Source organism: Octopus bimaculoides, chromosome 9 (genome assembly GCF_046866305.1).
Source record: "Octopus bimaculoides isolate indiv1 chromosome 9, ASM4686630v1, whole genome shotgun sequence".
In the NCBI taxonomy this organism is placed as follows: Eukaryota; Metazoa; Mollusca; class Cephalopoda; order Octopoda; family Octopodidae; genus Octopus; species Octopus bimaculoides.
In genome coordinates, this window is record NC_142936.1 from 82166285 (window position 1) to 82187479 (window position 21195).

The 21195-nt window shown below is 36.9% G+C and overlaps 1 protein-coding gene across 4 annotated transcripts in view; it reads left to right on the forward strand.

The window, feature by feature from the left end:
- Positions 1-21195, forward strand: part of LOC106867263 (uncharacterized) — a 113500-nt gene that overhangs the window by 61524 nt on the left and 30781 nt on the right. For 3 of the 4 annotated variants that reach the window (XM_089357881.1, XM_089357880.1, XM_089357879.1), the window contains exons 3-5: positions 2507-3254; positions 9430-10135; positions 19829-19951. In XM_089357881.1, the coding sequence (XP_089214007.1) occupies positions 2507-3254; positions 9430-10135; positions 19829-19951 (1577 nt within the window). The remainder of the gene's footprint in view (positions 1-2506; positions 3255-9429; positions 10136-19828; positions 19952-21195) is intronic. The other variant, XM_089357882.1, reaches the window with a different exon arrangement.

A 21195-nucleotide genomic window follows, 5' to 3' on the forward strand; every position in this document is an offset into this window, starting at 1 on the left:
GACCTTTCAAGGTATCAATTTTACAAAGTAGGATGGGAAAGATAAGAAAAGAAAGGAGGGTACAATCATCACTGAAAAATAAAACAAAGAGTTCAAATTCCTACGAAAATGTATATTCCTTTACACATGTAATTCTGTGTAATTCCATGTTTTGCACAAACAAATATTAAATATTCATAAATTAAGAAAATAAAGTCAGAATATAAAAATAATTTGAGTTCAGTACTGTTTATAATTCAATCTATTCTCTATGTACATTTAATCAAGCATCATAAATGAGTTTTGTAATAACACATATGTTGTATATTTAGCTGGAAGCCACTCTGTAGGATATAAATTATATAACAAAGCAAAGCCTGCTTAAATATATTTTTGAGTATCTTTTATCCTTTTGTAGGATTTATTTTATTTTTCTTACTTGCTTGGATAAAATAATTCAAAAGAGATCTTTTTCATGAATTACTTTGCCAAGTAGCTACATTAGATATCTTTCCTAATCAGTGGTAAAATGGTTCTAGTATTCTTTCTTGGTTATATGTAAGTTCTATAAGAACAACAGTTTTCAAAATCCCAATGTTATATATATATATATAGATCGCTATGATAGATCGCTAACCACTACACACACTTTTTTTTCTCTCCTTGTTTCTTTCTGTGTTCCTTTCTGTGGAAGAGCGTAGGCTCGAAACGTTAAAGACTTTTTCAATTCCCAAGCGTTATACTAATGCATCTATTTGTTTTCTGCACCACTTCATCTGTTGTTTTTTGGGGAATTCTCCCTATATATATATAACCATTTATAGAGATGAGTATCATGTTATTAACATTGGAGCCACGTTCAGGAACAATAGTAACAATGTAATATAAATGTTTTCTCTTCATCCATCATCATTACTAAAAATAATAATAATAAAGTGGTAAAATGATCATGGCAGACATCAGAACCATCTAGCATACATTAATGTCACTTTACATGGTGTGTGAATATTGTTAGACAGTGATATAGCATTCATTGGAGCATTCATTTGCATTATTTCTCCCTTGTCGTATTAACTGAGCACAGTGTTTGTGTGAGCTAACCATGTAATGTTCAGTTTGTTTCATTTGGAGGGGTGTTCATGCATATTGTCTCTGTTTCTCTTTCCAATCTTTTTGACAAAATGTAGTTCCTCTGCTTCTCTTTCAAAATTTAATTTTGGAAAGAATTTTTTGATGAAGTTTAGCTCCATATATATATATATATATATATATATGTGTGTGCATACATACATACATACACACACTTCGTTTTTGTATTCAGTTAGCAAGATTCTTGATGTGAATCCATGTGTTGAAATGAATCTTATATCTTGGGAGGGTCATAACTCACACACTGGTTCAATATCACTTCTTTATTGTTAGTCAACTAGTTAAATATCTAACCAACTAACTAATCAATTGTTTGTTTAATGTGGTGGTTAAACAATCGATCGGTTTGGCAAAGTTCTTTCATCACTATTCATGACCTCATGAATGACATGCCCTCTCTTTACAAGGTCTGAATCTTAGTGTTTTTTAAATAAATACTGTTGGGATGTAGCCAGTTTTTCATCCTTATTGGAACCATGGGAAAAGATCTGATAAAGAGCACTATTATAGTGCCAGTTATTTTTAGCATAGTCTGGATTTGTTTTTTGAAATAAAATATTTAATCTAAGTTCAATATTTATATTTCAAACACATTTTTCCAAAAAAAGTCTTTATCAGGATTAGAATATGATGCCAGTGCCGCTGGACTGCCTCCTGTGCAGGTGGCACATAAAATACACCATTTCGACCATGGCCGTCGCCAGTACCACTTGACTGGCCCTTGTGCCAGTGGCACGTAAAAGCACCCACTACACTCTCAGAGTGGTTGTCATTAGGAAGGGCATCCAGCTGTAGAAACTGCCAAATTATATTGGAGCCTGGTGTCGCCTCCTGGTCCACCAATTCTCAGTCAAATCGTCCAACCCATGCTAGCATGGAAAGCGGACGTTAAACGACGATGATGATGATGCTCCAAGGTGCAATATAATTCCATTCTACTAGCTCTTGTTTTCATCAATAATTCCCATAAAAGTTTTGCATGGCAAGCACTAATTCACGCTCAGTATAAAGGGGTACACGTTGGATGGTAATGCCTTAGAAAATATTGGTGATAAGCCATTGTGCAAAAATTGCTTTGGTTTGATTAAAATAATTTGCTTTCTTGGCTGAGGGTGGGGTGGGGTGTAAGACATTAGCTGGAGACATTGGTTAAATCTCATTTGATGTTTTAGAAATGCCATAAAAAAAGTGCTCTGAATTACAAAAGACTGGGAACCACTGTTTTTTATATATCAACATCCATTGTAATAAATATTACATTGAATTCTTTATAATATGTGTGGAATAATCTTTTCTCTCACTTTTTAAAAATCTATCAGCATTGCCCAACTATGTCATTCATAATGCCATCCTAATTCCGTTTTGCTTTTATTTTCAGACAATGGCAAAGTGTGTTGTCCTCTTTCTGAAGATTCAATATGATTACCATAGACATTGCTCTGAAGCTATTGCAGCTTTTCTTCAAAGAATAACCCAGCAAACAAATGCCGATGTACTTTCTTTGCTAGTTGCTCTCAATCTGACAGCAGTTAAGTTTCCTCAGAGCAGCACAAGCACTGCCATACCTTTATCTCAAATGAAAAATACCACTGCAGACAAGTCAAAAACTGTTCTCCAAACATCAGAGATGTCAGCAGCTCCCCCTCTGCAATGTCTGGGAAACATTGCAAATCTACAGAATTCTGGGTCAGTAATGAAGAGCCATGAAGTGCTGGAAGCTGTACAGCAGCACCCTTCATCTTGTTCAGCTCTGCCTTATCCTCCTTGTCCATCAATTTCTCCATATCCTCCATCATCATCATCATCATCTTCTGTGTTCACTACCCCATCACTGTCATCTTCCACAGATATGGCATTTTCTCTCTTTACCAAGACTAACAGTTTGTATGCCCCTATCGGTGCGGCTGCTGGCCAGTCCCCACAGCTTAGTAGTAATAACCCCATATTGACTCCGGTTGTCAACCAAACTGCTGCTACTCAAACTACCACAACTGCTGCTGTGGCAGCAGCACAATGTCCAGATCCAGGAGCCGCCTGGCCCAAACTTAATACAAAGCCAACCATCAGGGCTATTGGAAAGAACGAAAAGGGTGCAACTGCTTACACAAAGTCTTCTTCTACGAAATGTGAGATTTTTTTTTTTTTCTTTTGGAATTTTTTGATTTTTATTTATTTTTTTTTATGATTTGCATTTCTTTAGCAACATAAAATGTTTACTGATATTGTGTGTAGTGTTTAATTGCTTGAATTGCATTCTTGTATTTATTATTGCAGTACATATTCTGCAACCAGATGCCCTTCTTGTCACTAATGTTCATGTCTTTCAAAGTAAGGTAATATATGTGTCTGTTTGTGTGTGTATGATTGTGTTTGTCTCTCCCTGTCTTGATATAGCATGAAGGCTGTAAACGAGTATCATTGTCATACAAGCAGTGTCATTCCTGTCCAATATTCTGCAGAAGCACATCTGATCCAATACTTTTTTGTCACCATTGCTCACAATGACAGCAGGACGGGCATCTGGGCATAGAATATCTACCTCAATAAACTACATTTGACCCATGGAAGCATGGAAAAGTGGATGTTAAAATGATAATGGTCATGATGACTATTATATATATGCAAGGAATGAAGCCAGTTTGCTCCACTGGATGTGTAATGTCAGTATGCATACTCAACAGTGTAAGTACCTTGAGAGAAAAGTTGCACCTAAGAAGCATCAGATGTGGTGTGCAAGAGAAACGACTGCACTGGTATGGTCATGTGGTGAAAATGGATAAGGACAGCTGTGTGAAAAAGTACCACACCCTAGCGGTTGAGGGAACCTTTGGAAGAGGTAGACCCAGAAAGACTTGGGATGAGGTGGTGAAGCATGACCTTCGAACATTAGGCCTCACTGAGGCATTGACTAGTGATCGAGACCTTTGGAAATATGCTGTGCTTGAAAAGACCTGGCAAACCAAGTGAGACCATAACACGTGGCCTATGCCAGAGGTGTAACCAACCCACTTATGCGTACCTATCATTAACTGGATACTAAACTCTGCTTGCGAACACCTGTTGAGGCAAGTGAAATCAAAATCAAATTTGATGACAGCACCACATGACTGGCATTCGTGCTAGTGGAGCGCTGAGAGCACCATCCAAGCATGATTGTTGTCAGGGCACCCGACTGGCTCCCGTGCCAGTGGCACGTAAAAAACACCATTTGAGCATAGCCGTTGCCAGTACTGTGTGACTGGCCTTTGTGTGTGTGTGTGTGTATATATATATTTATGTGTGTGTGTGTGTGTATATATGTGTGTGTATATATATATATATATATATATATATATGTATGTGTGTATTTATATATGTGTGTGTGTGTGTATATGTGTGTGTGTGTATATATATATATATATATATATCATCATAAATATACAGGGATTAGCATTGAGTTGTTTCTCCAACATACTGAAAATTTAGAAATAGCAGTCAAAGAACTACTGATTCTAAACTACAAATTTTTCTCTAAACGGATGGCGATATTTATGGCACACATAGAACAAAAAACCGGAGGGGAAAACATATTCTTATATATATATATATATATATATATATATATATATATATATATATATATATGTGTATATATATATATATATATATATATATATATATATATATATATGTGTATATATATATATATATATATATACATACAACAACCTTCCTTCAGTTTCCGCCTATCAAATCCAATCACAAGACTTTGGTTGGCCTGAGGCTATAGTAGAAGACACTTGCCCAAGGTGTCACCCAGTGGGACTGAACCCAAAACCACGTGGTTAGGTATCACTCTTTTTACACACAGCCACTCCTGCAAGTTTATCATTTTGTTTCAAGGGATATTACAACATCATATGTTTACCTTATGTTACACCACATTTATGCAATAGATATTATTATATTCTTACTCATTCTGTTTTGGGTCAGCCTGACAATTTCTAGGTCATCATGACTGCAATATAATGAACTTAATGTATGAAAGAAAATGCCTTCTTTGTCTCAACTATGAACTGTAAACCTAGAATTAATTACTCCACCATAAATTCCCTTTTGGGTCAATATTATATATATATATAAATATTGTAATCAATATATATAGTCTTTTGTAATTTCTAAATGTATTTTGGTGGTTTTCTTTATCCTATTTTGGCATGCCTTTGTTGAGATAGTCAGATCAATTCTTTTATTGTATATTCCAATTACAGAGATGTTGATATTCATCACATCACACTTCATATGACCTTTGATTGAAACATCTGTACTGTGGGTGCTTATATAAAGAAACATATATTAATTCTACATGTGCTTTATGTTGTAGGTGTAAGTTACCAATTATCGCAGGGAAGAGATGGTGGGGGACAAGGAAGTGCAAATCGCTTTGTGTCTTCAATGTCTGATCTCTGTGTCTTGACATCTGTTGTTTTCCATCAGGCCTGTTCCCTCAACAATGACATATCGCCACATTGGTTAGTCCTTGGCAACTGTCTCCCAGATATTTGGATCAATGGAGCAGCAGAGAAGTGTGGCCTTGAGCTAGTCTCAGAAACAGAATTTAGGGGCTCTACATGGCCTGGTGCTTGTGGCCATTTCTACAAAGAGGAGTCATAAATACCCCTGGCTTTTCTATACCACCCTTGGCCTGAACTGCCACCTCAGGCCCCAACACCCTTTGCACCCTTCAAGATGAAGTAGACCAATCACTGGCTACAGGTCTACTACTCAGATATGAGTTAATGCTGTCGATGATGATAAGTTATCACCTTGGGAATGTCTACTTTGTTTACTGTTATTAGCAAGAGTGTGTAATGTTAAAAAAATCCAAGCCATGTACTTGAACTAGTTTACAGATAGTATGTACCTTCTTTCCAGGTTTGTTTCGTAAATGCAGAAGATTATATAATATAAAAATTATATTCAGATCGATGCCAGCGCCGCTTGACTGGTCTCATGCCAGTGGCACGTAAAAAGCACCGTTCAAGCATGATCGTTGCCAGTGCTGCCTGGCTTCCATGCTGGTGGCATGTCAAAAGCGCCATTCAAGCGTGGTTATTGCCAGTGCCACCTGATTGGCTCCTATGCTGGTGGCACATGTAAAGCACCATTCAAGTGTGTTCATTGCCAGTGGCATGTAAAAAGCACCCACTACACTCTCGGAGTGGTTGGTGTTAGGAAGGGCATCCAGCTGTAGAAACCTTGCCAAATCAGATTGGAGCCTGGTGCACCAGGCTCCAATGGTTTGCCAGTCTTCAGTCAAATCGTCCAACCCATGCCAGCATGGAAAGTGGACGTTAAACGATGATGATGATGATTCATATAAATATCTTAATCCTTTTGTAACTAGATTTCTGTGGAGATACACTGACCTTGTTGAAATTAAAAAAGAAAATAATGAAGAGTTTAGTAAAATTAACATTTGTAAGCTTAATTGCATGGTTAAAATGTCTGCTTCACAATGACATGGTGGCAGCAATCTTTGTCGTCATTTAATGGGTGTTTGGAACTCAAATTAACTTGGAAAATTTAAATTTTAAGTTATGAATTTTCAATCAGAGAACAACGTTAGGCTCAGACAGTTTGATATCAAAAGGGTTATGCTTGTGTTGCATGCTTTGCTCTCATGTACAAAACACCATGTAGCGGGTGGATGACATTTGGGTGAAGAAATCTAACTAATGGTGATAGGAATAGTCTACAGTTTTATTTATTCACTCACCAATGCAGATAACTAACCACTTACTTGACATACAACACCCGACTAGTATTTATTTTATTGGCCCTGAAAAAAAAAAAAAAACAGCTACAAAGTTGACTTCAGTGAAATTTGAACTCAAAACGTAAAGGAAGCTCACTAAAAACTACGAGGTATTTTGTTCAGTACTTCCACTAATTCAACCAATCCTGATAAGGACATGTTGTGATATATATTTCACTTTTTAGCTTTTAAATAATCACTCCCATTAAATGCCCCAATTGTTACTGGCAGCAACAAAGAACTGATTGTTACTGTGATCTGGTTCCAGCTTATGTTAAAAAAACTGAAACCAATGTGTTTGAATGAGATTTTCTGTGATTCAAATATTTGTTGTTTGTTTTTCTCTTTTAGAGTCTATATTTGTAAAAGTTCTCTTCTATCTGTTATCCCTCTCAACAAAATTTTTACAAATGACAATCTGAATATGTTCTTTTTCTTTAAAGAAGTTTAAGGCTTTTAAATGTGGAAGACAAAATTGTTTATTGTTCACTTGTCTTCGTGTCTTTATATAAATTAATACTGCTGGAGGGTTTGGGCCAAATACTCCAGCACTGTTAATTTATATTATATTAAGCATCATCATCATTATTATCATTTTACAGCTGATTTCCATCCTGGCATAGGATGGACAGATTGCTGCACTAAGTCAGTTCTTATTCACAGTTCGTGCCCTGCTAGATGGTCCAGAGAACTCATACACACACACATATGTATATATACAGTAGGCTTCTTTCTGTTTCCATCTACCAGATCCACTCACATTTCTTTGGTTGTAGTAGACGATAATTTCTCATGGTGCCATGCAGTGGGCGTGAACTCAGAACAAAGTGATTGGAAAGCAAGCTTCTTAACCACACAGCCACATCTGCACTCATAATAATAATAATAATGATGTCTTATTAATCATCATCATCATCATCATCATCGTTTAACGTCCGCTTTCCATGCTAGCATGGGTTGGACGATTTGACTGAGGACTGGTGAAACCAGATGGCAACACCAGGCTCCATTCTAAATTTGGCAGAGTTTCTACAGCTGGATGCCCTTCCTAACGCCAACCACTCAGAGAGTGTAGTAGGTGCTTTTACGTGTCACCCGCACGAAGGCCAGTCAGGCGATACTGGCAACGGCCACGCTCGAAATGGTGTCTTTTATGTGCCACCCGCACAAGAGCCAGTCCAGGGGCACTCATCATTTTACAAATGATTTTCATTCTGACATAGGCTGAACAGGTTGTCACGCTCGGAGTCAGCTCTTATTCAGCTACCGCCCTCCTGAGTTATTCAGAGGACAATATCTTGCTCATACATTTTGTTTTGACTATGTTTCTACAAGTGAATGCTATTCTTAACACTGCACATAACAGAATGCTGGTACCATGATAAAATGTGATCTTTGTCATGGTACCAGCACAAAAGAGGTTGTCATACCCTCAGTCTGGTTAAAGAACCATTTTGATTTTTACCCTGTTTCTCTTCATTCTACAACCACTTGCCAGTGTACTGCTCGGTGCATTTTATCTTAGCACCCACACTAATGAAATTGCTTTGTATCCTGCAAAACTAAAATATCCTCATTGAAGTATCCTCTATGTTGCCTTTGTTCATTTAGAAGCAATGTGACTATTGTTGTAGAAAAAAATCCTGACATTTCAGAGAGGAAAAATTATAAAAATAAAAGGAAAGCATTTTCTCTCTCAAACAAAAGGTCAAACACCAGCAAACTCTTCTTCCCTCAACATACAAAATAAGCCATCAAAATTTATAAACATTCCAACTAAGTTTTGTTTTACTTGCAAGTTACTCTTTTTTAAAAAGACCAGTGACATATTTACCACTTGTAAAATGTATGTGTAATAATCAGGCAACTGATTAATGAGATCTGCTTGTGGTTTTAATCTTTTAAGTTAAAAATCTTGATTTAATGTCAACGAGAATACTGAGATTTCAGGACTGACTCAAGGAGAGAAAAAGAAAGATAAAACTTTTTTCTCTCGTACAAATGCAAAAGATGCACCCAGCTTCTTTCCGCAATCAAGAGCAAAAGGCATTACCTTGGTGTATAGCCTAATTTGCATATTTTTTTGCTTTTGACTTGTCGGCATTATCTTTTTTCTTCAATATAGGAGAACACGATTTTGCCCATAAAAGGACAATGAGCTGGCAGAAATGTTAGCACACCAGGCGAAATGCTTAGCAGTATTTTGTCTGTCTTTACGTTCTGAGTTCAAACTCCGCTGAGGTCAACTTTGCCTTTCATCCTTTCAGGGTTGATAAATTAAGTACCAGTTACACATTGGGATCGATGTAATCGACTTAATCCCTTTGTCTGCCCTCGTTTGTCCCCTCTATGTTTAGCACCCCTGTACGCAATAAAGAAATGAACGTTATCTTTTACTTGTTTTAGTCATTAGACTGGCCATGTTGTCTTCTTTTTTTTCTTTAGTGTGGAATGGGCATGAACGTAAATTTATACATAAATATTTTTCTTTCTATCTTTTGTAGCTAATAGCCAGATTGCTTCAGAAGAAGAATTGGACAGTGTTATCAATCTATTGTCTGGTAGTGTGAACCTGTCCCAGCAACCAACAATGCATGTACCAAACCAACTACAGCTGTCTCCTTTACATCAATCTTCCACTACGGGAACGAGTAACTCTATGTTTAGCTCTTTGGTCAGCTCCCCTGATATGGACGATCCACAAAAATTTTACAAAGGCAACAACGCCCATCGGCGTTCTGAGGGCTCTTTGGATTTATCTGGAATGGCAAGTTTAGTAGGTGGCAGTAACAATGGTTGTATAGGTGGTGGTGGTAGTGGTGGTGGTGGTGGTGGTAGTAGTAGTAGTGGTGGTGGTGGTGGTAATGGTGGTGGTGGTGGTGGTGTCAGAAGTGGTGGACGAAATACTTGGCCACACCCTGGTTACCACCATCGCTCAAGTTTGCCAGCTGGCCCGTTGGGCTCCCAAAATCTTCTGAACTATGAGCAACGTGAGGATTATTCTCGGATGCTTCATTCAAACAATTCTTTGGATCAACGTAACCACATAAATGATGTTTACCTTCCGCCAGTCAGCCAGTCACAGGAGGTTCGATCAGGACTTTATTCATTGCCTGGTAGCAGTCATTTTATATCCAATCCAGATTGGACGTTTCCTGACACAAAACTAAACAGAACTTGGCCAGTGTCAAGTATTAGTACTGGAGGCGGGTAAGTTTCTCATTCTTTCTTTCTTTATTTCTTTATTTATTTATTTATTTTTCTGCTCATATAAACTGTTGAATGTGCAATATTTACTTACTTGCATGAAAGATGGACTACAACTAAAATAAGAAAGCATCAGTTAATCTTAAGCTGTTTAGCCCCAGGTTGGTCTTGATCATCAACCCAACCATTGTCAAACATGTTCTGGCCATGAGTATCTTTTTTTTTTGTTTTTTTATTGCATTTTGTTTTTCAGACAACTTATTTATCTAGGACTACATTATGCAATGTATACTTTCATTAAAAAGAATTTTTTTTTTTTTCTTGTTAACATAGTAAGATGTGATTTAAAAGAAGATTTGGTTGTTATATCCAGCAACATGTACATTAGGAAATTTTGGAGTACATGTATGCTGAGAAAAATAAGGTATTTTTAATGTCTGATTCATGCAGCTTAATTTAAAATAAAAGGTTTGGCCCTTTTGTTACCATATTCCTGTGGAAAGATGTTACAGTTACTGCGGTTAATTTTGAAAACAATTGAGAATTTAGTTAGATAACTTTGTTGTTATCAAACAAGTATTTAAAGCATAAATCAACATAGAATTTTTATGGAAAGCATTAATTTTGATCGCTTTGAAACAGGGGTTGATCTGAGGTGGGTTGGTCATATTGGCTTTTAAAACCGTTGTCAGTAGGTAGACGCAAATTAGAATGCAGGTGAAATTTTACCAGTAGGCAAAGAATTACTCATCTTTGAAACAAAAGTTCTTTCATTGGTTCATAGGTATTAAGTATTTTGGAGATGCTGGGTTGCTGACTGTTGTGGATCTGTAATATATACAATTGAGCACTGCCAGTTAAGAAAGTATTTGCTGATAACAAGCAGTACTAATGACATGGGCAGACTGAGGAAGTCACAAGAAGAAATTGTAGTTTCTAATCTATCTGTGTGGAAGCTTACAGATGACATAGGCACAATGAGGAGTGTTGATATGTCAAATTGCTTTGCCAATTAGCTCTTGGTCAGCCTGGTACGACACTAACACCAGAGAGGTAGTCGTGTTTTCAGTGTGACTGAAGGAACTTCACGACTCTAGTCTCTACTTGCTCATTGGCTTTTTTATCAGAAGAGCAGCAACAATAAATGATGTTGCCTCTGTGTGTGTGTGTGTGTGTGTGTATATATATATATATATATATATATATATATATATATATATTGAAATAATGTTCATGTACTGGAAAAATATATCCATGAAATTCAAAGAAATATTCCTGATGAAATGAAATCATCACATTCAACTAATTTATGTATTAATTTTATTGTTGATGATATTTTCACCTTAAGTCATGGAAACAGCTGTAGAGCGAAACAAATGAAATGTTTTGAAATATCATGGGAATCTTTTGTTTTCCATTCTTACGCATACATGCATATCATGTTATAATTTGAAAAGTTACCATATAACAAGTCTCAGTTAAATAATTTTAACAATTACTTTCAAGTACAAACTAACCTATGAAGTCACTTTGCCATGTAAAATCCAGATCATATATTCTGTTTGCAATGGGAGTGAATATACAATCTATTTTCAGATCATTTTAAGAGTTTCTTCACACTATTTTGTTGTGCTTAGTCCAAGACTCTGCCAGATCATTCCAGGCAACGGTTCTCAAACTGTAAAATACCAAGTCCCTTCCTTACCTATATTAATGGAATTTGTTGCACCTCATTCCCCTCCATCCCTGCCGCTTTTATTTGTGAGAAAACATAACGGAATTTGCCTCTGAGTAATTCTTCTTTCTTTGCCATGGTGTTGGGAAAGAATTTAAGTTTGAAATAATTCAAGTTTAAAATAAAACCACTCTTAATTAATTGTGACAGATAGTCAGTGCCCTGCCTCCTCCCTTTCCATTCCTCACAACCCCACTCCCACCTCCCACATGGCAAATAATGATTCAAGAGACTTTAATACTTAGAAAGTTCCTTTATTAAGCAATTGTTAACTACTAGAGAGCAGTTTTGTTGCTAAGCAAGCAAATGCTGTTGCTATTCTAGCAAATATTGTTGCAAAGCAAAAGAATGTTTTTTTGTTGTTGCTAAGCAAGGAATTATTATTGTTGCTAAGCTAATGAATGTTTTTTGTTTTATGTCTCTTTTTTGCTTTTTGTTTTTTCTTCCTGTCACTAAGCTAGGAATCATTGTGGTAAATGTCGTTGTTGTTGTTGTTGTTTGTGAAACTCAAAAAGAAAAAAATATCTAATTCCTTATGCGCTGTGGCAGTTTTATTGATGCCTCCCATGTTGGTTTATTGAATGATGCACACAAAAGAACTTGTCTCATTAACAATAAGTGTTGCTGTTATTACTATCTGTTCTTTAAGATTTGCATGTTATTAAGTGCAGTGTTTTACATCTACAACAATATATATGGATTAATAGTTGAGATATGGATACGCAGGGGATAAATGGTGATATTTGGATGAACAAAACTAATATATATAAAATCCAAATTTTGGGTCATCCCTGGAAGACTTCACTATATGCACCTCCCTGTAAATTGGATGTTTGGCCTCTGCTCCCTCCCTGTCACATCTTTACCATCTTTCTTTCTTCTTTCTCCATCTGAGATAGCCATGTTTATCTTCTAATGCAAGGTACCTTTTCTTATTTCTTTCTTGCCCACACGGGGCTAAACATGGAGGGGACAAACAAGGATAGACAACAGGATTAAGTTGATTACATCGAACCCAGTGCGTAACTGGTACTTATTTAATCGACCCCGAAAGGATGAAAGGCTAAGTCGACCTCGGCGGAATTTGAACTCAGAACGTAGCGGCAGACGAAATACCGCTAAGCATTTCGTCCGGCATGCTAACGATTCTGCCAACTTGCCGCCTTCTGGTACTGCAAGGTACCTTTTCCGTCTCACGGTATTACTCACTCCACCAAGGTGAAGGGTCTTGTCCTGCAAGTTACTTGGTGGCCTCACTGATGCTGGTGCTGTAAAGAGCACCCAGTACACTCTGTAAAGTGGTTGGCAGTAGTAAGGGCTGGAAGAAATGTGTCTAAGAAACCATACCAAAACACACAGCAGAGCTTGATGAAGTCTTTTGACTTGCTAGCTTTTGTCAAACTCCTGTCCATGCCCAGCATGGAAAATAGACATTTAAATGATGATGATGATGATGAGATAGGCTTAAAACAAAAAATAAGAAATCATACGAGTCTCTGGAAGCAATGTCAAAATTGAAATAAGGAAGCAATAAACTTGCTAATTTTGGCTCTAGGTCTGCAGTTTTGAGGGGGCGGTCAATTACATTGACCCCATTTGCCTAACTAACTGACTCTGAAAGAATGAAAGACATTGCAGACCTTGGTGGAATTTTAACCCTTTTCTTACAGTATTTATTTTGAGATGCTCTGTGTTTCTTTCAATTGCTTTAAATATAACAAAGAATTTAGTAAAATAATTCAGCTAGTTTTAGTTTTTAATTATCATTCAGCTAGGTTTGGTGGAAGATTTTTATTCAAAACTTATGAAAACAAGGCATTTGTACTCAGAGCCAGAACCGGTTTCAGCCGGGTTGGAAACGAAAGGGTTAAACGTCTAGCTTAAAGAGCTAGAAGAAATGTGTCTAAGAATTTTGTCCCATGTGCTAATAATAATAATAATAATAATAATAATAATAATAATAATGTGTTAATTCAGTTGATATTTTCAATGTAGGAAAGACCAACTAAAAATATTGTTTCAAATTTTGGCACAAGGCCAGCAATTTCATTGAAGGGTTAAGTCAATAACATCAATCCCAGTACATTACTGGTACTTTTTCTAATGTCCCCCCACCCCACCCCACCCAGAATGAAAGGCAAGGTCAAGTTCAGCAGAATTTGAACTCAGAACATAAAGATGGAAGAAATGGTGTCCTGCATTTTGCCCAGTGTGCCACCGATTTTGCTAGTTCACCACCAACTAAAAATATTAACCTGTAACTCGTACACCTGTTTTGAATTTTTATTTTTTCCAACAATTGGTCATGCTCTTCTTTCCTTCCCCTTTGTATTGTGCACAGTTTTATTGACAAAAATTGCATCTTCAGTAGCTGGATATATATTTATACATTTTACTTTGCTTTATTTACACAGTTATAAGATACATATGTGTGTGTGTGTGTGAGCATGTGTGTGCCCAGAGAGACAGACAGACAGACATTCCAATAAACTATATGTTGATCAATGTTGTTGCTTAGTCAGCGTGTTAATAAATACATTCAACTCCCACACTTTGTGTTGAGTGCTATTTTCTTTCCTTTGTGCATCAACACACACACACGTCTTTTTTATTAATATTCAGCAGAATCTGCTGAGTGACTCAAGTACCAACACTGAAAACTCTTGGCCCTTCTTGAGTTATTCTCTAAATTCTGCTAATAATTAATAAAAAAAAAAAAAGGAAATGTAGTACCTTATGTTTTGAGTTCTGTTTTCCAGTTTGCATTATCAAACAGACATACACATGTGTGTGTGTTATTTCTTTAATACCCACAAGGGGGCTACACACAGAGGGGACAAACAAGGACAGACAAACGGATTAAGTCGATTATATCGACCCCAGTGCGTAACTGGTACTTATTTGATTGACCCCGAAAGGATGAAAGGCAAAGTCGACCTCGGCGGAATTTGAACTCAGAACGTAGCGGCAGACGAAATACCGCTAAGTATTTCTGCCAGCTCGCCGCCACACGTGTGTGTATGTATGTGTGGTGTTAAGGACATTCAACTTTAAAAACCATGCCAAAGCAGACAGTGGAGCTTGGTGCAGTCCTGTGGTTTACCAGCTCTTATCAAACCATAACTGTCTAGCCAATGCCAGCATAGAAGACAGACATTAAACGATGATGATGATAATACACATGTATGTACATATATATATCTGTGAATGTGTGTGTATGTATGTATGTAATGTATGTATATAGCAGCAGCAGCTGTGTTGTTGGGATAGTCACTTCCCAACCATGTGGTTTCAGGAGCTGTTCCACTGCTGAGCACCTTGGGCAAGAGTCTTCAACTATAGCCCCAGTCAAACCAAACCCTTTGGTAGCCAGATAGTGAAATGTGTGCATATAAAACATTCTATACATATATCAATACATACATACATACGTGTGTGTGTGTTTGTTTACATCTGCGCTCACTTATACAAAAGTGCAGCAGATGGTGGTTTTGTCATCTTGTCCTGTTAACAAATATTCTGAATAGCTTGTGCCATCAAAGCCTTGTAAAAATAAATAGGGAAGGAATTGCATCCAGCTGTAAAACAGTGTTTCAAATAACACAGCCAAACCATACAAATAGGGAATATAGACAAAAAAGATTAACAAATATATATGTGTATATATATATATATATATATATATATATATATATATATTTGAAGGTTTGGAGGTGATGTACAGAAATTATATAGAAAAAAATTAAGGTACTCAGAAATCTGGATGTTTGTACATTTACAGATTTTTATTAATGTCACATATTAAATAAAGCGCTTTTCACCTAGTCGTGTAGGATTTTCAAATTGTTTTGAAAATCCTACACGACTAGGTGAAAAGCGCTTTATTTAATATGTGACATTAATAAAAAATCTGTAAATGTACAAACATCCAGATTTCTGAGTACCTTAATTTTTTGATATATATATATATATATATGAAGAGTGGGAGTGGGGCTGAAAAGATCCTGGCTTGAAGGGTATCTCAAACAACGTGGCTGGAGGCCCAACTTTCTGAGTTCTTTTGAAGGGCTTAGAAAAACTGAAGGACTGCTGCAATAAACTTTTGAATCTAAGAGGGTAATAATTAATTGATCCTCCTGTATTTTCTTTTACCCAAAGCCAGGAACTTTTCAGCACCCACTCATATATATTTATATATATTATATATATATATATATATATATATATATATATATATATATATATATATATATATATATATACACACACACAAACATATATCATCATCATACGTCTGTTTTCCATACTGGCATGGTTGGACGGTTTGACAGGAGCTGGCAAGCCAAAGTGCTGCACCAGGCTCCATTTGTCAATTTTGGCGTGGTTTCTATAGTTGGATGCCCTTCCTAACACCAACCACTTTATAGAGTGTACTGGGTGCTTTTATATATGGCACCAGTGCTTTGTACATGGCACCAGTGCAGATGCTCTATACATGACACCAGCATACATACATATATATATTCTTTTACTTGTTTCAGTCATTCGACTGTGCCCATGCTGGAGCACCGCCTTTAGTCGAACAAATCAACTCCAGGACTTATTCTTTGTAAGCTTAGTACGTATTCTGTTGGTCTCTTTTGCCATACTGCTAAGTTATGGGGACGTAATCACACCAGCATCGGTTGTCAAGCAATGTTGGTGGGGGGTCAAACACACACACACATATATACTCAGAACTATGTGGTTGGTAAGCAAGCTACTTACCACAGCCACTCATGCGCATATATATATATATATACACACACACACACACACACACACACACACACACACACACACACACACAACATACATATACACAACAGACTTTCTGTTTCTGTCTACCAAATCCACTCACATGGCTTTGGTTGGCTTGGGGCTAGAGCTGAAGATGCTTAAAGTACCATGCAGTGGGAGCACAGACATGGAGGTGTGGTAAGAAGTTTACACATGTTTTTCGGGTTCAATCCCTCTGCATGGCACCTTGGGCCAACCAGAAGCTTACGAGCTGATTCGGTTGACGGAAACTGAAAGAAGCCTGTGATGTGTGTGTGTGTGTACACATGCATATATATATATATATATATATATATATATATATATACACTTACATGTGTATAGATATGTGTGTATGTATAAATATATATCCACACACACATATATATTGTACTCAGGACATTGAGTAGTCCTTCGTTCCAGTTTGTGAATACATACATTCTTGTTCTGTTTAAATTTCATGTGACGGTACAAGTTATGAAATTTGAATTTGCTGGTTATAATTTGCTACTCTACTTTTAACGTCAACTACTCTCGTTCCCCTTTCTGCTCAATATGGTTGTCCTTGCTTTCAAATGTGTGCGTGTGTGTGATATTAGTATTCCTAAACACATATTTAGTAAAAACTAATAACTGGTTCACTTATGGTATACCAATCCTGGTATTGCTTACTCACACATACACCTTTTGATTTACAAAAGGCAAAAAAAAGGACATTGTCTATTGCTAGGTTTTGTTTTTGATTTTGATTTTTGTTTTCGGCAACAATGATTAGAATTTAAAGCTAATTTCTGCTAGTGACCATCTTACATACTAAAATCACTGAGATCCTTCTGTAATGAAATCATAAGTTTGTTTACCTGCACCCAATTAATACTGTTCCATTGTAAATAATCCTTTAGAGCCAGTTCCAAGCTTTCATTTTGATCAAAATTATTTGAAGTTTCTCAAGAACTATTGACAACTGTTCCTATTCCTGTGTGAGAGGCTTAATTTTTCACCTGGTGTTCAACAATACTACCTGGCTTTTAGGTGCCTTTAGCAGACTTCAATCTGTTGCAAGCATTCAAGACAGGTCTCTGATTTAAGGATAAGTCCCTTCTATCACAAAATAAGACAACTGGGCACAGCTGTTTGGACACTAGAGATTTGGCACAACTGATTGGACATTGGTCATGTTTTGGCGAGAGTAGTTTTTGGCACTGGAGGGCACACACACACACACATGCAGAAATATACACATACAGACAGAGGAGAAAGGGACATTACAATTTATTTATTGAACATGATTGACATCAACACATTCCCTCGCCTGATCAACATCTTCATTTATCATCTCCTTTCCATACTGGTGTGGGTTGGACAGTGTGATAGGAGATGGAAACCAGATGACTGCACCAGGCTCCATTGTCTGCTTTGGAAGTTTCTACAGCTAGATGCCCTTCCTAACACCAACCATTTTACAGGGTGCATTAAGTGCTTTTTATGTGGCACCAGCATCTGTGGCGTCACCAATTAACTAGCAAGACAAAGACAGTTCAATAGGGGAGTGGTTTTGTGCCAGTTGGAAGGCTAAAGTTCCCATACACATAAGAAATAGGCTCAAACAGAGAGACTGGGATAGGACAAGAGAAATGTTAAAACGTCTGTCAAATAATTCAGCATCAATTCAACAATACCAAATAGGCAGGGCCAAAATGACTATCAAAATATCTCATACATTCTCAAGGCCCATATCAAAGAAGGTCAGAGATGCTTCTCCCCTCCCCCACTAATTAAGGTTCATTTATTTAATATCTGCTTTCTATACTGGCATGAGTTTGAATGAGAAATTATTTGAGGCAGGATTTTATGAGTGTCTCCCTGTCACTTGGCCTTATCAGTTTTTCAAGTAATTTGTTGGGTTTTTTTTCTTTTTGCATTTTTTTTCAAATGCCAGTTGTCTTCAAATGCACAAATCGACTGGTCATAAAGAATACCAAAATCTCTACCACTTCTCTGCTCAACCAATATCAAGCATGGATTATCAGCACTTAGTCATGCAGACACACACACACACACACACACACACACACACACACACACACACACACACATACATGCATTTGTATACTCATAACATGCTCCCTGCAGTTTCCATCTACCAAATCCAGTGTCAAGGCATTTGGTCATCCTGGAGCTATAGCAGACGAAACACACTTGCCCAAGGTACCATGTAGTGATACCCAACCTGAAACCATGTGGTTGTAAAGCTAACTTCTTAAACTCTCGGTTATACGCATTAAAAGACAATCAGATGATCATCAGACAAATACTTAGGGGTACTTGGTTACATCTCTTTACATGCAAATCCCAACCAAAATGATAAAACAAGAACCTAATGTAATCAGCTATAAGCTAAAAGACACTATCCCAGAATACCCTACACACACACACACACACACACACACACACACACACACACTCCTTTAGCATGCTTAGGTGCATGATGTCACCATACGATTTTTCTCTCCTATAACTGCAGGCACATTGTGTCACATTGAGAGGGGAGAAAACTGGCATGGCAACATGATGCGTCTACAGCATGCTAAAGGTTAACAGAAGACTAAAATATATACCTCCACATTCTTTGCTGAAATTTGTTTATAAAAGTGGATAGTTTTCTTTTTAGTGTTATTTGTAATTAATAACTTAGAAGCCAATTAACTGCCTCACTAACTAGAATTAACCTGTAACGATATGCAAATTTCTAATACCTAACCTCCTAAAACAATTATAGATGCTAACAAAGTAGTGGTTTATTATTAATATTAACCATGTTCAAATCTCTTTTTTCTCTCTCTCTCTCTCTCTCTCTCTCTCTCTCTCTCTCTGTAACTTTGAATAAAAAAAAATACAAAGTTTCTATTGACTTTAAATTTAAAATCACTTCTCATTCTACCCTGACTTGTGTGAACCATATGTTCATTCACCATAACAGTCTGCTTTAATAAAAAAAAAAAAAAAGAAAATTCTAAAGAATCAGCCACTTTTCTTTTCCTTCTTTTCTCCTTTATTTTCTTTTTTTCCACGTGGGTTTTACGGTAATGATTGATTGCTTGATAAACTTGATTTTATGGTGCTGTATTATTTCTCTGTTCTAGGTCAGATACAATGAACAGCAGCTGGTCTGGTGTCCAAGACTCCAGTGATTTTAGTGATGATTCATCAAGTGGGGAGCAGTTCTTTGCTGTTGGTCTTCACCTGGTTAATGCCATTGATTCTAAGTACGGCCATTCTTACTAACCTTACTAACTTCTTTTTTTTTTCTTTTTTCTCTTTTTTCCAAAGCTATTTCAGCCTCCTCTCTCTTTCTCTTTCTCTCTCTCTGTAATGAAATAAGTATTATTAATACATTTGGGTCTGTTCAACTGACAATACTTCTCTCCTGCAATAATAATAATAATAATAATAATAATAATAATCCTTTCTACTGGAAGCACAAGGCCTCAAATTTGGGGGAAGAGATTAAGTCAATTGCATCAACCTCAATGCATAACTGGTACTAATTTTATCAATCAACCCCAAAAGGATGAAAGGCAAAGTTGACCTCAGCTGAATTTGAACACAGAATGTAACGGCAGAAGAAATACTGCTAAGCATTTCGCCTGGCGTGCTAACGATTCTGCCAGCTCACCACCTTGATCATAATAATAATGATAATAATAATAATAATAGTAGTAGTAGTAAGAATAATGGTTGTGTGGTTAAGAAGCTTACTTTGCAACCATGTAGTTTTGGGTTCTGTCCCACTGTGCAGCACCTTGGGCAAGAGTTTTCAACTATAGCCCCAGGCCAGCAAATGCCCTATGAATGAATTTGGTTGATGAAAACTGTGTGGCAGCCCAGTACATCTTTTACTTGTTTCAGTCATTAAACTGCAGCCATCCTGGGGCAACACCTTGAGGGGTTTAGTCAAACAAATTGACCCTGGTACATTTTTTTTCTCAATCTGTTCTCTCTTAGTTATGGGGACATAAACAAACTATCAAGCAGTGATGAGGGGGACACACACACACACACACACACACACACACACACATGATAGGCTTCTACACAGTTTCCATCTACCAAATTTACTCACAAGGCATTGGTCAGCCTGGAACCATAGCAGAAAACATGAGCACATACTTTTGTATTGCAACGCAATGGAGTAGAGTTTTCATCCACAGGTACTTGAAAACACTGTAAATCTATAATTCTGAAACATGTGGATAATAGCCTGCATTATTTGGTGGCGGCAGGGGTTTGGTACTGTTGTCTAGCCCTGTATTAGTCCTGATTGAACAGACTTATTGCCAAATGCATATCAACCATAACCATTCTGCCATATTCTTATATGCAGAAAACTTAACACTGTATTATCAAATGAGTATTTTTCTAAGAAAGTAGTGGTAACTCTAGGAAGATTTGACTGCCATTTCTAAACGGTTTAGTGGTGACATAGAGGTTCCTTCCCACATTGTTAAGC